At 33.2% G+C, this 22,554-nt stretch overlaps 2 protein-coding genes across 2 annotated transcripts; both read right to left on the bottom strand.

The window, feature by feature from the left end:
* Positions 1-7,104: 7,104 nt before the first annotated feature.
* LOC139889793 (uncharacterized) lies at positions 7,105-7,587 on the bottom strand. The gene has a single exon (XM_071872724.1). The coding sequence runs from the start codon at positions 7,585-7,587 to the stop codon at positions 7,105-7,107; it is 483 nt and encodes a 160-aa protein (XP_071728825.1).
* A 3,787-nt stretch (positions 7,588-11,374) lies between these two features.
* LOC139889792 (secreted RxLR effector protein 161-like) lies at positions 11,375-12,079 on the bottom strand. The gene has a single exon (XM_071872723.1). It carries the CDS (start codon positions 12,077-12,079, stop codon positions 11,375-11,377), a length of 705 nt encoding a protein of 234 aa, XP_071728824.1.
* Positions 12,080-22,554: the final 10,475 nt, after the last annotated feature.

Raw genomic sequence — 22,554 nt, 5'->3', positions numbered from 1 at the left:
TTCCAAGTTTGCTAGCTTACTTCCAATTTTGTAAAGTGATCATCCAATCTCAAGAAATCTTTCTTATTTACAATAATATATCTTTATAATACAAGGTAATACTCATATTTAAACTTTGAATCAATTTCTATAACTCTAGCAATCTTATTTCGAGTGAAAATCTTACTTGAACTTGTTTTCGTGTCATGATTCTGCTTCAAGAACTTACAAGCCATCCAAGATCATTTGAAGCTAGATATATTTTTCTCATTTCTAGTGGGTTTATCCACAAAACTTGAGGTAGTAATGATGTTCATAACATCATTCGATTCATATATATAAAACTACCTTATTCGAAGGTTTAAACTTGTAATCACTAGAACATAGTTTAGTTAATTCTAAACTTGTTCGCAAATAAAAGTTAATCCTTCTAACTTGACTTTTAAAATCAACTAAACACATGTTCTATATCTATATTATATGCTAACTTAATGATTTAAAACCTGAAAACATGAAAAAACACCGTAAAACTGGTTATACGCCGTCGTAGTAACACCGCGGGCTGTTTTGGGTTAGTTAATTAAAAACTATGATAAACTTTAATTTAAAAGTTGTTCTTCTGGGAAAATGATTTTTCTAATGAACATGAAACTATATCCAAAAATCATGATTAAACTCAAAATGGAAGTATGTTTTCAAAAATGGTCATCTAGACGTCGTTCTTTCGACTGAAATGACTACCTTTACAAAATTGACTTGTAACCTGTATTTCCAACTATAAACTTATACTTTTTCTGTATATATTCATAAACTTAAGTTCAATATGAAACCATAGTAATTGGATTCACTCAAAACGGATTTAAAACGAATAAGTTATGGGTAAAACAAGATTGGATATTTTTACTTGTTGTAGCTACGTGAAAATTGGTAACAAATCTATACAAATCATATCCTAGCTAACTTATATTCTATTATACATGTATTCTAATATATTATGTAATCTTGGGATACTATAGACACGTATGCAAATATTTTGACATATCATATCTACCCATCTATATATATTATTTGGAACAACCATAGACACTCTATATGCAGTAATGTTGGAGTTAGCTATACAGGGTTGAGGTTGATTCCAAAAATATATATACTTTGAGTTGTGATCTATCCTAAGACGTGTATACACTGGGTCGTGGATTGGGTCAAGATAATATATATCAATTTATTTATGTACATCTAACTATGGACAACTAGTTGTAGGTTACTAACGAGGACAGCTGACTGGAAATATTTAAAACATTAAAACGTATTAAAAAATGTTGTAAATATATTTTGAACATACTTGATATATATGTACATATTTGTTATAGGTTCATGAATCGACCAGTGGCCAAGTCTTACTTCCCGACGAAGTAAAAATCTGTGAAAGTGAGTTATAGTCCCACTTTTAAAATCTAATATTTTGGGATGAGAATACATGCAGCTTTATAAATGTTTTACAAAATAGACACAAGTACGCAAAACTACATTCTATGGTTAGATTATTAAACCGAATATCGCCCTTCAAGTCTGGTAGCCTAAGATTTAGGGAAATGGCCCCTAATTGACGCGAATCCTAAAGATAGATCTATTGGGCTTAACAACCCCCATTCAGGTTATGGATGATTTAGTACTTCGAGATTATTATACAGACGAGAGGTTCTGTTTTATGGATATTCTATGCATTAAGTTAACGTCGGTTACCAGGTGTTCAACATATGAATGATTTTTATCTCTATGCAGTTTGCGAAATGCCTGATAAGAGATGTGTTATAAAAATGAAATCTTGTGGTCTATTATTATGATTTAATAATATGTAGGTTAAACCTATAACTCACCAATAATTTTGTTGATGTTTTAAGCATGTTTATTCTCAGGTGATTATTAAGAGCTTCCGCTGTTGCATACTAAATTAAGGACAAGATTTGGAGTCCATGCTTGTATAATATTGTTTAAAAACTGCATTCGAAGACTTATGTTGATGTATAATATTATTGTAAACCATTATGTAATGGTCGTGTGAAAAATGCTATATTTTAGATTATCATTATTTGATAATCGTCATAATATTTTTAAAGGTTATGGTTTGTCTTAAAATCGAATGCAGTCTTTGAAAAACGTCTCATATAGAGGTCAAAACCTCGCGACGAAATCAATTAATATGGAACATTTATAATCAATATGAACGGGACATTTCAAAACGTGGTCAAGTGCATTGTGGGTCAATATTGCACGTGTTGTGCTTTTTGTGTAAATGGTGAATTGAAATGGTCACAACCTAAGTAGTAATCTAGTGTTGGGACCTAGGTTGGTCTAGTTGGTGTAAAGTATAATTTGGGGTAAATTGTACATTGTAGAGTGGATTTGGATTACCACCCGAAGTGGTAATTGGTTTGTGTCTGTTAGGTGTTAAATGGGCGGGTTATGACGTACTCTAACTAATACACCATTCATTCGTTCATTCATTCATTCATTCATTCAATGGCACTAATTTTCTTGGTTTGAGTCGAGCCATTAAAATAGTAGTTGGTACTAAATTAAAGCTAGAGTTCATAGATGGATCATTATTGAAACATGTTTTCATAGATCCTAATTTCCAAAGCAAGACAAGATATGATTATATGGTGACTTGATGGATACTATATTCAATGATAAATGATTTGTTTGTGTCATTTTTTTTATTCTCAATCTGCATCTTGTTTATGGAATGAGTTTGAAGAAAGATATGGTCAAAGTAATAGATATACCAGTTTAAAAGAGAACTCAATAATGTAACACATGAAAGCTTGACTGTAACTCCATATTACAACAAATTGAAGAAGTTTTGGGATGACTTACAAAATCTCAATGGAATTCTGACATAAGGTTTTAGAACGGTGAGAGAATGTTTAGGTGGAATCACTGAGAAGTTTCTTAAAATAAACAGATCACAACTTATGCACTTTATAATGAAGTTGAATGACGAATTTGAATCTCTAAGAAGTCCAATTCTTTTCATGAATTCGTTGCCTAACATTAATAAGGCATATTAAATAGTACAACAAGTTGAGAAACATAAGCAGGATAGTCAACATGATGTTGATCCCTTTAGATTTCATGCAAATTATAAAAGTAACACAAATTTGCAAGAAATTGGTAAAAAAAAATGTCATGAAATGTACTCCTTGTAATATGTGGAGGTAGATGTATTTGAGCAGTTTTTTGAAATGATAATTTATCCTGACTGATACAAAGGAAAAAAAACCAAGAAAAGAAACAAAATGGCGGTACAAGTGGTTTTTGATTTTGACTCTTATATGCAAAGTGATGCACATTTTCAGTATATAAATTGAGAATGAGATCTACAATGACTATTAAGTATTGAGTTATCTCATCTCATCTTACATTGGCCAAGCATTCAAATAATAAATTATATATAATAGTTTGGGTCTTCATTCAATTGAGTTAACTTTTATTCAATTTAATCTTTGCTGTTTAAAAAATATATTATATGTAGTAATCCAACTAATACTTCTTGGTGATGATTAAATATAAAATAAAATAAATAATAAATTAATATATAATTCAATATTCAATTTAAAATTTAATTTAATACGCGTAATTAAAAAGGTAAATAAGAATATGGCTTACAATTACGCTGAATTTTAAACGGTCAGATTTCCATCCATCCATCCATATCTATAAATTTTAAAACAAAACAAAATCCGATACCCTTTGTTGATATATATACAGTAGAAACTCGATAAATTTATACTCGATTATTTAATAAACTCTCTAAGATAATATTTTTTGGCAGGTTCCGACTCGGGGATAGGTGCTAAATTAATAATTCGCTAAAATTTTAAGATAATACAATTTTGATAATTTCTTTAGACCCCATATAAAATATAAATTAATAATTCCTTATATGTAACAACCCGACTTTTTCCGTTACTACCGTTACTTGTCCGTTAAGTATTTAACGGTGATTACTTTGACTTTGTGTGTTTAATAAAATTAAATGCATACTTTATCCTAGTGGATTACTTGAATTAATATGGTTATATTAATTGATGAACTTGTTTCGGATAGCGAAATATCTAGAAAACGACACGATTAAGATAATCGCCTAGAAAGCTTTTCGGTTTACGGAACTCAGAAAAACGATAAAATAATTATTTCTAATAATTATTGACTTTATGAAAAACTTATTTAATTTATTATTTATTTAGTAAATTAAATCCGGTGAATTCGTTTCAACGACTAGTTAACGTTCCGGAGATCCGGTACGGTTAACGACACTCGAAATGGACCACGCGCGTACAAGAAAATAATGGAATGAATGGTATTTCACTTTTAATAATTATTTTATGTAATCATTATGTTTTAAACATACTTTCAATTTATTAGAATTTATATAGATTAAGAACGCGAGAAATTAACGTTTATCGATCCGGTTTGCGTCTTCGGCTAACGACACTTAGTGGGTACACTTAGGGAATTTATCTAGCAACATTTGTGAGCCTATGGACTCCCTTTTAGACCCATTGGCTGAATTCCCATCACTCCACCCATTTATGTGATTAATTTTGGCCCATGTGTGATTAACTGGTGATTTAAGCCCTAACCTAATTAAGGAAATAGGTATAAAAGGCATTTAATCACAACTCTTCCACCCCTAACCCTAAACCACGACCAAGATCAGCTCCCAAACCCCCATACATGTCGACATCTTCATCCTCATCAATCACCATCAAAAATTACTTGTTTGCTTGAACCTTCAACACGAAAGTGCTTCCTTTGATCGTCCTCTACATGCTTGTACCAATTGATTTGTGTTTTAAGGTATAAAAACTAACCGTAATTATTTTAGATCTGATTTTTGTTCAATTACATAGTGTAATCAAGTCTAGTGCTAAATTAATGGTATCTTGTGTTATCGTTTATCGTTTAATTGCTCGATTGACGTTGTTTGCATGAAAAACGAATTTGTATTTTAATGATCTGATAAAATTGACTTATGAACTGATCTTGGATTATTATATAGATGGATAGAGATCAAAAAACTATTGAGTTTGGACTTTGATTTTGCATGATTTCGTTATCGTATGCTCAAGATATGATTAATCGAAGTTTCGTTAGGGTTTGCATGATATCCGAATTTTCTGAGTTTCATGCTTTGTGTTTTAGCTTATAAAAAGTGTACTAATGTATTCCATATGAAAATTTATGCAATTTGGACTTAGGATTTGCGTCGAAAGGTTATATAATGCTCCCGTTATGTCAAAAAGAAGATTTGGTTCTTAAAATGAGCTGAATCGGTTTTCAAAGTTACATAAAAATTTCTAGAGCGAACTAGAAACTGATTGAGACTTTGATATTCTGGAATATGTTATTTTAAGTGTTCCTTGACATGTTTCATTTGTATGTGAACTTATGAGAACGTGATTTTCCATGAGATATATGCTCGTCTACGTGATGTGTCCGGTTGATGATTAAAAACTGATGAGTCTGTAAAGGTTTGAAAAACTGTGCAAATTGGCTAAAGAAATGTTTATAATTATTTTATCACTAAAACATTGTGATGTTTTGAGATGACTCCAATTGGCCGTTTGTTAAAATCTATTTTCTATATTTTATGAAAAATGTTTAAAAACTGACGCGCGGGCAGAAATTTCTGTAATGAACTATGATTAGACCCCTTCTGACTTCTGACTTTTATTTATCGTATGAGACTTTGGCTGAACATTTTGGAATTGATTTTAAGTGTAGTTAAGATCTGTATTTGTTTATGATTTAATGATTTATGTGCTATGAGCTATATTGGATTTTTCTACGACGTACAAAATTCTAAGGCATGCTTTACGATGCAAAAGTGCAATTTGCTTAACTATGACTTGTAAAGTGATACTTGGCCTAGGTTTGACTTGTTGATCATGTTTGCATGACCTACTGAAATGTTTGACTTTATTTGACCACTTTGACCGAGTTGACTTTTGGTTTGACTTTGGTTGACTTTTGTTGACTTGCTTGGATTAGTTGACTTTTACTTGTTCTTTGAGTCAGTCTGAGCACTAGGAATTTGCGTACACTATGGGTTGACATAGTATGACCTATATGTGTATACTTAAGATGACTTACGTGATTAGGTTGCGTTGTTCGGTCGTGAGTGTTCGACTACAGTACGCTTTGCTAAGATATTTCAGTGTTTTTGCTAAGGTGAGTCTACAGTCCCTTTTTCATCAACATTTTTGGGGTGAGATACATGCTGCTTTTGAAACTATTTCTTAAACTATTTTTACGAATATTTTACATATTAGGCACGAGTAACTTACTAAGAATATACATGAGTTCAGATCAAAAATCCCTTAGCTTGATTATATTAGTTACTTTGTAAGCTAGACTTTATAGGGACGGTACTGTTAGGTTTGACAAACCTCACCGCAACGTTAAATAGGTGCTTATATAGTTGTTACTCGTAAACTTGATCGGTGTATCACCAGTATAAGGTAAACTAAAGACGTGTGCTCGGCTCACGCAAAGGTTAAAGCTTTATAATCAAGTGCTCATGATAATGTATACTTTTCCTATGATGTTTTCTAAGAAAAATCTCGTGGCCTAACTTACGAAGAATGTTACTTAAACATGATGTTTACAAACTTGAACTAGACATGATAATGTCTACAAGCAGATGAAACAAAAAGAACTTTTTGATGTCACTTACAGTTGAAACTTGACATCGTACAAATAGTTTATTACTTAGCATTTGCTATACGCAAACTTTTGAAATTAAACCTTAGCGGTTTATTCAGATAAACGATTTTTGAGAAATGATTATCGACAAACGATTTATGGAAATTGTTTTATGAAACATACGTGAACTATTTACTCAAACCTGTAGATTCACTCAACTTTATGTTGATCCATTTTGCATGTTTTATCTCAGGTATTAGTTGCTTCCGCTGTAGAACATTGCTGTTATATAGAAGTCAAGCCAAACATTGGGACCAGAGTTAATACGCCGTTAGTGGATTCTGACGGGGTATTACATTATACACTATATAGCATATTACATGAATAATTTATGAAGGTTTCTTAAAAAATGACTCAATTGTCTTTTGTATTTTTGTTGAAATCAATTTCCCCTTGAATCTCGTCTCTAATTTTCCTTAGCATGGTAAGAACTTCTGGTGTTGTTTTCTCATAGCTCAACAAGAAATTATTCAATGTGATTTCCGCTTTAATAGCTTCATTTTGCGAACGGGGCTCCATTGTAGAACTTTCATCTTCATCATCTTCTTCATCGATATCATCTTTATTAATTCTAATAACGCTTTCAATAATTTCTTCATCAGTCAACAACTGTGCAGGTACATTTTCTTCTGGGTGAGTCAGAACATCTTCAACATCCATTGCATTGCGATAACCCAACTCTTTGATCAAATTCTGGAGTTCTTGAGTGCTTTCACCACCTTCATTTGAGTTCTCAAAAGTCATGTTATCTGTTGATCGAAGTTTACAATGACGAATGCAGTTCGCAATTGTATTTTCATGAACATCCATAGTCCATGCTGAAATTGCAAGATTCATTGCATCTAATTCATTTATTTTTGTTAGATTTGAAACCCCTAATTCATAACCCTCCAACACTCTTCTATAAAATCGACGACGATAATGCATCTTAAAATCTCATATGATCCCCACGTCACAAGGTTGAATTTTTGAAGTTGTGTTTGGTGCATCAAATTGGGTCGTTCATTTGATATACATGCATTGTATACAATAATTAAATAAGTGGAAAGTTGAAAGGTGTTTATAAACTAAGTATTCTACTATAAATTAATAAAATATTAATTAATATATAAATTAATAATTATTAATTTATCAATTAATTAATAACTCTTTTAATTAATAAATTTTGATGGTTCCAATTGTAACTTCTATCTTACTAAACCGGTAAGTTAAATCCACGTGGCACCTCCAGATTCATTCTCGTCAAATCCTTTTTTCTCAAAATTTTGAATTAAAAAACTCAATAATTATGTGAGTATGACGCGTGTCCCTCTTTATTCCATAACTGTACCATCTCCTCATTTAACGTCATCTTCATCTGTATCCTCTACACCCTATTCTCTCTCTCGCTTCAAAAATAAAAAAGCCCTAAGATTGATATCTCTCATCTAGATCATCACGTTTTAATTCAGTTACCTCAAAATTAGCAGCTATATAATCTATACTCTGTAAACAAATTGAAAAAATGTATGCGATCTCCAAGAAGTGGCTGTTTCAGTGGTCGTAGAGGTGATGATCAAAGCAGCGGCGGTCGGTTTGACGGCGGACGAAGCAGTGGTTGCCGTATTGATTTAATATCCCAAAAGTTTCAATCGTCGGAATATCTGAATGAACTCTGAAATAACACCGATCGTTTCATTCACCGATCGAATGAACTCTGAAATTCATCAATCAATCACACTGAAGATGAAAAAATCAAACCTTGAAAATCAATATCTCATCAATTTCATCGACCGATTAGGTTTGCTGGCATAACGGAGAATGATATTCCCTCAAATCATACATGACTCTGCAAAATTGACTCGCTTTCTTTTGTGTTGGATATTCATGCTCAATGTAAAGCGACCTAATTCTTCATTCATCTCTGTACAATCGATTTTGGGAATTAGTGGTTTGTAAAATCAATCACTATTCTCATATATATGGATTTTTCAAAATCATCTTAGCAGTCAATCGAATATGGGTTTTAATGGATGCTGTGAGGTGTTGATGTTTTTTTTCGATGTGCTATTGACTATCGATAGGTATTAAATTTTTTTTTATGTTCTAATCGATTACTATAGCTTAATGATTATGTGAATATTGTATTTTTAGTTTTTATCTAATCAGATATCTATCTGAATTATTAACACTGAAATTGAATTGTACTATCAATTCTAAAGGAATGAGGAATAAACATGATCATCGTTAGGCTCAAAGATGCAACTAAAGTCTGGTCTGTTAGTTTTGGTACTAGTGGTGCTTCTGGAATTGGTATATTTTTCTTTAATTTCAAATCCTTCTATATTGTAATTTAGAGTAATTCCCAACTTAGATTGGATATTTGTTTACTTGGGTTGATTATTTAATAAAGTTGAGGGTTTTTTTTAACACAACTGTAGTTGAGAGATATACAGTAGCTCAGGGTTAACTATTTTTTCGAGGTTGAAATAAATTCAAATTTGAAGCAGAACTTAAAATCTGAGTTAAAATTATGGGAAATGACAGCTATCAAATATAAATTTTACGTGAGATCTGTTATCGTGATTGCCTTTATATGTTTTGTTGTTTAACTTTATTTTACATGGAGGACAAGACAATAATGAAATAATGACAATGAGGTGAACTACTTACATTTACATGATGCACACCTCCTATCTATTAAAAGCTACAAAGAAATGCAGTAAACAATCAATGATGGATTCACATTAGACATAAATTTGGTTATTTTCACATCTGGTTATTTCAGTTTTGACAATGATATTTTTGTTTCACGGCTTATTTGACTCCCTTGAAGAGGTTTGTATTAAATTTCATAAAACTGTTTAGCAGCAGAAGCATGTACAACAATTATTTAAACCTTTCAAAACTCCCCACCAAGGATCCAATTGCATGTTGTTAAGAAAACTAAATAATAAATAGTGAGTTTAAAGACTACAACCTTTGAAGACTTTGAACTTGAGAAGTTATGGATGCTAAGAATACAGGAGCCAAAATAGCCTCCCTCTATTGGTAATCCACACTAAAGCAAACTCCAATATCAACCGGATGCTAGTCCTTCACAACCCTTGAAAACAAGTATAAGAAACAACCTTTCTTATTTCTTGTTTTAATCCTATCTTATTTTCTTATTAATCTTTCAAATATGAAAGAAAACTTAAGATATATTGTAAGTAACTATTTTAGATAATACTTGCAAATATGTGGTTTTCAAAACCTTCCCACAATTATGAAGATCATACATTTAAAGAAACACATAAACAAGTCATTATTAAAAGCAATGCATAATCATTTCACTTTAATCATGAAAGGCAACAAGTTATCATGAAAGTAATCTTTCATCATTTCACTTTACTTGTATTCTTACATTATATAGTGTAAAGTTTATCAATGCATGACCTACCAACTAGTTAACAATATACATTTATTTACATCAAACAATTTTGACAAAACTATTGTATTTGGTTAACTATATGGAAAAAAGTAAGTAATATACTTGTTACTTACATAAATACATGTTTATATATTTGTATGCATTCACATACAATTGTAGTATTATTATTTATATTAAATAATAATGTCACAACATGTATAATGACGTTGTAATATTCGAATCATATTCAAATATGTAATTGATATCTATTTGCTCATTGTGTGTGACCCTTTAGGTTCAAACGTCATTAGTAGTATAGACATAAGTTGTGTCTTAGGCATTAATAACCAACAATCTCCCACTTGCACAAGATTCAACATATGTCAACACAGACAGTGGTAAACGTCTAGCAACATGCCACTGCCCCTAACAACACATGAAAAATGTCATTCCGAGCATCCATTGATTCTTAAGTTACTTCTTCAAATCAATATATAGGTAAGGTATCAGTTATCCCTTTGTTACTGACATCTCGTTGAGCATGAGACATGGATAGTAATCAATCTCATATTTAGCTCATACATTACGTTACTCGATCAAGATTGAAAATGATAAAATAAACACCATTGAATACATCAATATAGTTTGAGCGTGGCCACGCATCTTAATCAATTTAAATCATCGAGGGGCCCATAGATGTCAATCTCTCATCCAGATGAGAGGAACAAATCCCGTCTAGACTACACACATCTCTCATGTGTCTCATATTATACTTAACAATAGCTTTTATGATTGCCTGGCTAAAGAACAATGTTTAACTATGTCAAAGTATAACAATCCTCACACTTAAGACCCAATATGTATATACGGTCTAAGGATATAAAGATATTACCATTTTCAAGAATCACTTATGACATCGATCCATGAAGTGATCTTGAAAGCGGGTCATGTCCAATGTTTATTCTTCAATAAACATAGGTGAATCTGGTTGCAACTCCCTTGCTCTACTTTCATCTTCATGAAAGTCAACCAACTTATTCACATTAGTCTTAACTCACAACTATTCCCATAGTTGTGATCGACTATGGACATTTTTGAATAACGGGGTTATTAAAGGATTTAAACATACTAATAAAGAACACAACAATTATTAATGAGTATGATTATCTTCAAATACATCATATCATTTAATATAAATGTTGCATAAATGTTCCAAAATATCATAATACTAAATTACAAATCATTCCAATCATTAACATTACGAAGCCCTATGCACCGAGCATGACCCTCGTGTTTTGATTGTGCCAAAGCCTTTATAAAAGGATCAGCAAGGTTTTGATCTGTGTGAACTTTGCGAATACAAACATCTCCGTCTCCCACTATGTGTCGTATATAGTGGAATCTCCTAAGGATATATTTGGTGCTGTGATGTGATCTAGGTTCTTTTGCTTGAGCAATAGCACCATTGTTGTCGCAAAATATTTCTATGGGGTCTTCTATGCTTGGCATCACCCCTAAATCAGCAATGAACTTTTTCATCCACGCAGCCTCTTGTACTGCCTCCGATGCAGCAATGTATTCAGCTTCTGTAGTAGATTGTTCAACTACTTTCTGTTTAGAACTTTTCCAAGTTATAGCTCCTCCATTCAAGATAAAGACATATCCAGATTGTGATCGTGAATCATCTCTATCAGTTTGGAAGCTAGCATCTGTATAGCACTTTACAGTAAGATCTTCTTCCACATCACCATAAATCAAGAACATATCTTTAGTCCTTCTCAAGTACTTTAGGATGTTCTTGACAGCCATCCAGTGGCTTTCACCCAGATTTTGTTGGTATCTACTCATCATGCTCAAAGCATACGATACATCTGGTCTTGTGCATAACATGACATACATAATGAATCCAATTGCAGAAGCATATGGAGTTCCATTCATTCATCTAAGCTCATCATTTGTGCTAGGACTTTGAGAATTGCTCAATATTGTACCATGTGACATTGGCAAAAATCCGCGTTTGGAATCTTGCATCTTGAATATTTTTAGAATCTTTTCAATATATGCACTTTGGCTCAAGCCGATTAGCCGCTTTGATCTATCTCTGTGAATTTTTATTCCTAGAATATAAGCAGCATCGCCAAGGTCTTTCATTTGAAAACACTTCCCAAGCCAAAACTTTACCTTTTGTAAAGTTAGGATGTCATTTCCAATAAGTAGTATATCATCTACATATAAGATTAAAAATACTACTATGCTCCCACTAGCCCTTTTGTAAACACATGGCTCATCTTCATTTTGGATAAAATCAAACTCTTTTATTTTCTCGTCAAAACGAAGATTCCAGCTTCTAGATGCTTGCTTTAATCCGTAAATGGCTCTTTTAAGCTTACACACTTTATTAGGATACTTAGGATTTAAAAAATCTTCTGGTTGTTCCATATAGACATCTTCACTTAAGTGTCCATTAAGGAATGCGGTTTTAACATCCATTTGCCATATCTCATAGTCATAATATGCGGCTATGGCGATGAGTATTCTAATTGATTTTAGCATGGCTACTGGAGAGAAAGTTTCGTCATAGTCAACACCATGAGTTTGAGTGAAACCTTTCGTCACTAGTCTAGCCTTAAATGTATGTACATTTCCGTTCATATCGGTTTTCTTCTTGAAAATCCATTTGCTCCCAACAGCCTTGCTATCAGCAGGTAGATCAACTAAGTCCCATTCTTCGTTGTCATACATGGACTGCATCTCTTCATTCATGGCTTCATTCCATTTTTTAGATTCAAGATCTAATGTAGCATCTTTGTAGTTAGTGGGCTCACTTTCATCCACTAAGAAAATGTCATCATATCTTTGGGTACTATGACGAGGTCTACTAGATCTACGAATGTCTTGTGTTACTTCAGGTTCCTGAGCAACCAATTGTTCAGGTTCTTCAACAATTTGTTGATAGCTAGTGCCAACCTCAGGTGTGATATTTTGTGGTTCTTGAATTTCTTCAAGTTCTACATTACTCCCACTTGCTTTATTTAATAGAAACTCATTTTCTAGAAAAGTAGCGTGTCTAGAAACAAACACTTTGTTCTCGGTAGGATTGTAGAAATAATATCCCATAGAATCCTTTGGGTATCCCACAAAAATGCATTTGATAGATCTGGGATCAAGTTTGTTGGAAGTTTCTTGTTGAACATGAGCTTCGCAACCCCAAACTTTCAAATAAGATAAATTTGGAGCCTTTCCATGCCATAACTCATATGGTGTCTTATTTACCTTTTTGGTTGGTACCATATTTAGTATGCGAGCAGCAGATAATAAGGCATAGGTCTAGAAAGATGGAGGAAGTGAAGTATGATTCATCATAGATCGAACCATATCAAGTAGGGTTCAATTCCTCCTCTCAGAAACACCATTATGTTGTGGTGTTCCGGGTGGAGTGCGTTGTGAAATAATTCCACAATTCTTTAGATGATCGTCAAACTCTTGACACAAGTACTCACCTCCTCGATCCGATCGAAGAACCTTTATCGTTTTGCCTAGCTGATTTTGAACCTCATTTTGAAACACTTTGAACGTTTCAAATGTCTCATGTTTATGTTTAAATAAGTAAACATAACCAAATCTACTGAAATCATCAGTAAATGTAATGAAGTATCTTTCACCATTTCTTGATATAGTTCTAAAAGGACCGCATACATCGGAATGTATAAGTCCCAAAAGATCCTTTGCTCTTTCTCCGGAACCGGTGAAAGGTGCCTTTGTCATCTTCCTGCTTAAACAAGATTCACATACATCAAATGACTCATAGTTAGTTGATTTTAAAATTCCATCAGATTGGAGTTTGGTTATGCGTTTCTTGTTTATGTGACCAAGACAACAATGCCATAGATAAGTTTGATTCAAGTCATGCTTGGATCTTTTGGTGTTTATGTTATACATAGAACTATTATTGGATGAATCTTGTATGTCAACTTTATATATGCCATTGTGAGGCCGTGCCTCAAAATAAAAAACATCTTTATTGAAAACTGAAATATTACCATTAGGAAAAGCATACGAGTAACCAGATTCATACAAACGTGCAGCTGAAATAATGTTCCTAATTAGACTAGGGACATAATAACAATTATTTAATATTAAATACAGGCCATTTGGTAATAAAAGTTCATAAGTGCCTATTGCTACGACCGCAACATGTGCTCCGTTGCCAACATGCAATACCAAATCGCCTGGTTTCAGCTTCTTAATCTTTCTTAGTCCCTGCACATTATTACAAATGTGAGTTCCACAACCAGTATCAAATACCCATGAATTACTAGAGAAAGCAAATAGTTCTATCATATAGATACCTGAGGTGCTAGCATTGCTAGCCTTTGTCTTCTTCAGCTCTGCAAGGTAAGTCGGGCAGTTTCGCTTCCAATGACCAATTTCTCCACAATGGAAACAAGTGGCATCTTTGGCAGGTTTTTTTTTCTTCTTGACAGAATCCTTTGGGACAAACTTTTTGCCTTTGTAGTTGCCCTGACTCTTAGGTTTACCTTTACCTTTGCCTTTGGCTTGTGGCTTCTTGATTTTTCCTTCCCGAATCATGAGGACTTCAGAGGTTTTGGATGGAATATTCTTCTCGGCAGTCTTAAGCATTAAATGCAACTCTGAGATAGATTTCTCCAAATTGTTCATATTGTAGTTCAAGACGAACTGGTCATATGACTTTGGTAATGAGTTGAGGATCAAGTCTATTGCCAACTCAGGACCAATGGAAGATCCAAGCCTCTCAAGTTGATCTATGTAGCTCTTCATTTTTAGAACATAGGAGCTTACAGATGTCCCCTCTGTCATCTTGCATGCGTGTAACGCTCTGACAGTTTCAAAGCGTTGTTGCCTAGCTTGTTGTTGGAACATTTCCTTTAGCTGCTTAAGCATCTCAAATGCATCATGATGTTCCAGGTGTAGTGATCCGAACTTTTTCATGTTTATATATATTAATTGAGATTGATATTTACATGACTAAATATTTCCAACGTGTTAAACAATCAAACTTGTTAAGACTTGATTAAATGAAATAAGTTTCATATAGACAATTGATCACTCAAGTTGACCGGCGATTCACGAACGTTACAAAATTGTAAAAACTACATGTTGTGGTATATATAGACATATATATATGGTTGACATAAGATTATGATGAGTAAGTATCTCACTAAATATATTAACAATGTGTGATATACATAAGAAATGAGATTACTAAGTTAAGAAACTCGAAATGATATATATAACGATTATTGTTATGATAACGTCTACTAAATACATATGTATCATATTAAGATATTGATACACTATATTTAACATGATAAAATGATATTTAAATATATCATTAAGTGTGTTAACAATGAACTACATATGTAAAAATAAGACTACTAACTCAACAATTACGAAACGAGACTTATATGTAACGATTATTGTTGTAACGATATTTTAATGTATATATCATATTAAAAGATATTCATACATCATAATATCATGATAATATAATAATTTAACATCTCATTTGATATAATAAACATTGGGTTAACAACATTAATTGAGATCGTTAACTTAAAGGTTTCAAAACAACACTTACATGTAATGACTAACGAAGACTAAACGACCCCATTAGAATGTATATACATGTTGTGTTTTGATATGTATTTTTACACTTTTGAAAGACTTCAAGACACATATCAAAGTACTTCTACTTAACAAAAATGCTTACAATTACATCCTCGTTCAGTTTCATCAACAATTCTACTCGTATGCACCCGTATTGGTACTCGTACAATACACAGCTTTTAGATGTATGTACTATTGGTATATACACTCCAATGATCAGCTCTTAGCAGCCCATGTGAGTCACCTAACACATGTGGGAACCATAATTTGGCAACTAGCATGAAATATCTCATAAAATTACAAAAAATATGAGTAATCATTCATGACTTATTTACATGAAAACAAAATTACATATCCTTTATATCTAATCCATATACCAACGACGAAAAACACCTACAAAAACTTTCATTCTTCAATTTTCTTCATCTAATTGATCTCTCTCAAGTTCCATCTTCAAGTTCTAAGTGTTCTTCATAAATTCCATAAGCTTAGTTTCATAAAAATCAAGAATACTTCCAAGTTTGCAAGTCTACTTCCAAGCTTTCTAATCCATTCCAAGTAATCATCTAAGATCAAGGAACCTTTGTTATTTACAGTAGGTTATCTTTCTAATTCAAGGTAATATTCATATTCAAACTTTGATTCAATTTCTACAACTATAACAATCCTATTTCGAGTGAAAATCTTACTTGAACTTGTTTTCGTGTCATGATTCTGCTTCAAGAACTTTCAAGCCATCCAAGGATCCTTTGAAGCTAGATCTATTTTTCTCATTTCCAGTAGCTTTATCTAGAAAACTTGAGGTAGTAATGATGTTCATAATATTATTCAATTCATACATATAAAGCTATCTTATTCGAAGGTTTAAACTTGTAATCACTAGAACATAGTTTAGTTAATTCTAAACTTGTTCGCAAACAAAAGTTAATCTTTCTAACTTGACTTTTAAAATAAACTAAACACATATTCTATATCTATATTATATGCTAACTTAATGATTTAAAACCGGAAAACACGAAAAACGCCGTAAAACCGGATATACGCCGTTGTAGTAACACCGCGGGCTGTTTTGGGTTAGTTAATTAAAAACTATGATAAACTTTGATTTAAAAGTTGTTCTTCTAGGAAAATTATTTTTCTTATGAACATGAAACTATATCCGAAAATCATGGTTAAACTCAAAGTGGAAGTATGTTTTCCAAAATGGTCATCTAGACGTCGTTCTTTCGACTGAAATGACTACCTTTACAAAAATAACTTGTAACCTGTAATTCCGATTATAAACTTATACTTTTTCTATATAGATTCATATAAGTTCAATATGAAACCATAGCAATTGGATTCACTCAAAACGGATTTAAAATGAAGAAGTTATGGGTAAAACAAGATTGGATATTTTTTGATTATTTTAGCTACGGGAAATGTTTAACAAATCTATACAAATCATATCCTAGCTAACTTATATTGTATTATACATGTATTCTAATATATTATGTAATCTTGAGATACCATAGACACGTATGTAAATGTTTTGACATATCATATCGACCCATGTATATATATTATTTGGAACAACCATAGACACTCTATATGCAGTAATGTTGGAGTTAGCTATACAAGGTTGAGGTTGATTCCAAAAATATATATACTTTGAGTTGTGATCTAGCCTGAGACATGTATACACTGGGTCGTGGATTGATTCAAGATAATATATATCGATTTATTTCTGTACATCTAACTGTGGACAACTAGTTGTAGGTTACTAACGAGGACAGCTGACTTAATACACTCAAATCTCTAAAACATAATAAAAATGGTTGTAATTATATTTTGATCATACTTTGATATATATGTACATATTTGTATTGGTTCGTGAATCGATCCGTGGCCAAGTCTTATTTTCGAGGAAGGAAATATCTGTGAAAGTGAGTTATAGTCCCACTTTTAAAATCTAATATTTTTGGGATGAGAATACATGCAGGTTTTATAAATGATTTACAAAATAGACACAAGTACGTGAAACTACATTCTATGGTTGAATTATTGAAATCGAATATGCCCCTTTTTATTAAGTCTAGTAATCTAAGAATTAGGGAACAGACACCCTAATTGACGCGAATCCTAAAGATAGATCTATTGGGCCTAACAAACCCCATCCAAAATACCGGATGCTTTAGTACTTCGAAATTTATATCATATCCGAAGGGTGTCCCGGAATGATGGGATATTCTTATATATGCATCTTGTTAATGTCGGTTACCAGGTGTTCACCATATGAATGATTTTTATCTCTATGTATGGGATGTGTATTGAAATATGAAATCTTGTGGTCTGTTGTTACGATTTGATATATATATATATATATATATATATATATATATATATATATATATATATATATATATATATATATATATATATATATATATATATATATATATATATATATATAGGTTAAACCTATAACTCACCAACATTTTTGTTGACGTTTAAAGCATGTTTATTCTCAGGTGAATACTAAGAGCTTCCGCTGTTGCATACTAAAATAAGAACAAGATTTGGAGTCCATGTTTGTATGATATTGTGTAAAAACTGCATTCAAGAAACATATGTCGATGTAATATATTTCTATTGTAAACCATTATGTAATGGTCGTGTGTAAACAGTATATTTTAGATTATCATTATTTGATAATCTACGTAATATTTTTAAAACCTTTATTGATAAAATAAAGGTTATGGTTGTTTTAAAAATGAATGCAGTCTTTGAAAAACGTCTCATATAGAGGTCAAAACCTCGCAACGAAATCAATTAATATGGAACGTTTATAATCAATATGAACGGGACATTTCAGTTGGTATCCGAGCGTTGGTGTTAGAGAACCAGAAAATTTGCATTAGTGTGTCTTATATAGTTTGTTAGGATGCATTAGTGAGTCTGGACTTCGACCGTGTTTTCTTTAAAAATGATTGCTTAACATTTTTGTTGAAAACTATATATTATTAACATGTAAATATTATGTGATATATTAATCTCTTAACATGTTTGATATTGTGTAATAGATGTCTACCTCTAGCACAAATCCCATTGACTCACCTAATAATAACGAAGAGTCGAATATATATTGGCAAGATTCACAAGTTCGCGAAGAACCGGAAGAAGAAACGGAACCGGAAGAAGAGGAACCAGAAGAAGAGGAACCGGAAGAAGAAGAGGTTCCGGAGGGGGGAATAGTAGGAACCACAGAAAACCTGTCAAATAAAAGAAAATCCTCAACCAATGGACCAAAGTTAATAATGGTCAATGGTGTTTCCGCTTAGGAAGCAAAATATTGGGAAAATTACCAATTTTCCGATGAATCGGATCCTAATGAGGATTCCGATGATGTTATAGAAATTAACCCGACCCAATTTAATGAGGCAAAAGAAAATAATAAGGGAAAAGGAATCAAAATAGAGAAATCAGATTCCGACCCCGATGAACTTTATATGTACCGTCAACACCCGTGTTTTCAATATCGTGACAATAACCCAGGAACCTCTAAACCACCAGGTTTTTCTAAACCAATGTGGAAAACGACGACTCGTATTAGAGGAACATCATATATCCCTAAAAGATTAGGAAAAAGAACCAAGTTCGAAGAAGAAGAAACCAGTGATTCAGATTAGAGGGGTGTGAGCATGTTGTGTCATAAATGTATTGTAGTGTGCTTGTACTTTTATGTTCTATGTAAAAATTGCTTGTATTGTTTGTTATTACGAATCTAATCCTTGTCTATTTTACAGTATAAAAACAAAATGGACGTTAAGGGTAGACAACCGAATATTTTAGAAGACCTACCAGAGGATATGATTGAGGAAATCTTGTCTAGAGTCGGTCAGAATTCATCAGCACATTTAGTTATGGCGAAATTAACTTGTCAAACATTTGAAAGACTTTCCAGAAATGCCTTAGTTTATAAAAGGCTTTCCTTTGATAGGTGGGGATATCACATTGGGGAGACTTTAAGTTACGCCGTGTTTTCTTTAAAGCGTTAAATGCGGGGAACCCAAATGCAATTTTACGCTACGGGTTAAGAACCTATTTTGACTCAACATATCCCAACATAGGATTTCGTGAATTAGAAAGAGCTTCTAACATGCAACATAAAGAAGCATGTTTTGCTTACGGGTTAGTGATGTTCGCTTCTTACCAAAGTGAGAAAAAGAACATCGGATTGCAGCTTTTAAATAAAACTTTCCCACAAGTGACGGATTCAGTAGTTGGGGTGAGAAACAAGGTTTTTAGATTATTACGGGGCTGTTGGACATTACGAAACCCTCGTCCTTTTGACGACATTACAACATGCTGCCTAGCCAATGGTCATAACGGTTATTTTCCACAAGACCAAGGATGGGAAGTCGTCTTAGTAAAATCAGAATGCATGACTTGTTTCTGGACTTATGAATTACGTGTCTTTATTTCCTTTGCTAAACAACTTGCGTATTAACTAGATTTATCTTCAAAACTGTCCTGTATCATAGTGTACTATATTTCATTTTATATGTAATATAGCGAAGTTGTAAGTTTGAAGAATATTTGTATGTGATATATTATTATAATCAGTTTTTCATTTGGAATTGTAGTAGTTGAATTGTATATTAGCTACTAAGTATGAACTTAACGGGTAGGTAGTATCCGAATTTAAACTTATAAAACGCTAATATGAAGAAAAAGCTTTTATAAATGAGTTCATATTATGCTACGAGATACTATTGACTACTCTTAATATTCTGTATGATTAAATTGTTTCATTTGACTATTTTGAAGGAAATGGCACCGACTACTCGACACACCTTGAATATGAGCGAAGAGGAATTTCGTGCCTTTCTTGCTTCAAACGTATCCGCAGTACAGGCCGTGCTACATACTAACAATAACTCTGAATCTAGCAATACAGCTAACGGCGCAAGAAATCGTGTAGGATGCTCCTACAAAGAATTCACTGCCAGCAAACCTTTGGAATTTGATGGAATCGAAGGATCAATTGGATTGAAACGGTGGACCGAGAAAGTCGAATCGGTGTTTGCCATAAGTAAGTGTACTGAAGAGGACAAAGTTAAGTACGCTACGCATACCTTCACAGGTATTGCGTTAACATGGTGGAATACCTATCTAGAGCAAGTGAGACAAGATGCTGCTTACGCGCTACCGTGATCAGCATTCAAGCACTTGATGAACGAGAAGTACCGTCCCAGAACCGAGGTCAATAAGCTCAAGTCAGAACTTAGAGGGTTACGAACACAGGGATTCGATATTACTTCGTACGAAAGACGATTCACAGAATTGTGCCTATTGTGTCCGAGAGCATTCGAAAATGAGGAAGAGAAGATCGATGCGTTTGTGAAAGGGTTACCGGAGAGAATCCAAGAAGATATAAGTTCACACGAGCCTGCCTCCATACAAAAGGCATGTAGAATGGCTCACAAACTAGTGAACCAGATTGAGGAAAGAATTAAAGAACAGGCAGCCGAAGAGGCCAACGTGAAGTTAGTCAAAAGAAAGTGGGAGGAAAATGGTGATAAGAGTCACCAAAACAACAACAACTATCCCAAAAATCGTAACATCAATCGCAACTACAACAAATGGCACAATAACAACAACAACAACTACAACAATCATCCCAACAACAATAACAACCGCAACAACAACAACAATCAGAAGCAGCTATGCCAAAGGTGTGAAAAGTATCACTCGGGGTTCTGCACCAAATTTTACAACAAGTGTAAAAGAAATGGTCATAGCGCGGTGAAGTGTGAGGTCTACGGACCAGGGGTTAACAGAACGAAAGGAACAAATGGTGTCGGAACGAGTAATGGCGGAGCAAGTAGTGTTAGAGCAAGTTATGCCAATGTAGTTTGTTATAAATGTGGAAAACTAGGCCACATTATTAGAAATTGCCCGAACCAGGAGAACACGAATAGACAAGGCCACGGAAGAGTTTTCAATATTAATGCGGCAGAGGCACAGGAAGACCCGGAGCTTGTTACGGGTACATTTCTTATTGACAATAAATCTGCTTACGTTTTATTTGATTCGGGTGCGGATAGAAGCTATATGAGTAGAGATTTTTGTACTAAATTAAGTTGTCCATTGACACCGTTGGATAGTAAATTTTTACTCGAATTAGCAAACGGTAAATTAATTTCAGCAGATTATATATGCCGGAATCGAGAAATTAAACTGGGTAGCGAAATATTTAAGATTGATTTGATACCAGTAGAGTTAGGGAGTTTTGATGTGATAATCGGCATGGACTGGTTGAAAGAGGTGAAAGTAGAGATCGTATGTTACAAAAATGCAATTCGCATTGTACGAGAAGAAGGAAACCCCTTAATGGTGTACGGAGAAAAGAGCAACGCGAAGCTAAATCTTATTAGTAATTTGAAGGCGCAAAAGTTAATAAGAAAGGGTTGCTATGCTGTTCTAGCACACGTCGAGAAAGTACAAACTGAAGAAAAGAGCATCAATGATGTTCTCGTCGCAAAAGAATTTCCCGATGTATTTCCGAAAGAATTACCGGGATTACCTCCACACCGATCCGTTGAATTTCAAATAGATCTTGTACCAGGAGCTGCACCAATAGCTCGTGCTCCATACAGACTCGTACCCAGCGAAATGAAGGAACTTCAAAGCCAATTACAAGAACTTCTAGAGCGTGGTTTCATACGACCAAGTACATCACCATGGGGAGCTCCTGTTTTGTTTGTCAAAAAGAAGGATGG

The sequence above is a fragment of the Rutidosis leptorrhynchoides genome, chromosome 2 (assembly GCF_046630445.1).
Source record: "Rutidosis leptorrhynchoides isolate AG116_Rl617_1_P2 chromosome 2, CSIRO_AGI_Rlap_v1, whole genome shotgun sequence".
Lineage (NCBI taxonomy): Eukaryota > Viridiplantae > Streptophyta > Magnoliopsida > Asterales > Asteraceae > Rutidosis > Rutidosis leptorrhynchoides.
The sequence above is the reverse complement of the archived record's forward strand: the minus strand, read 5'-3'. Positions and strand labels throughout refer to the sequence as shown.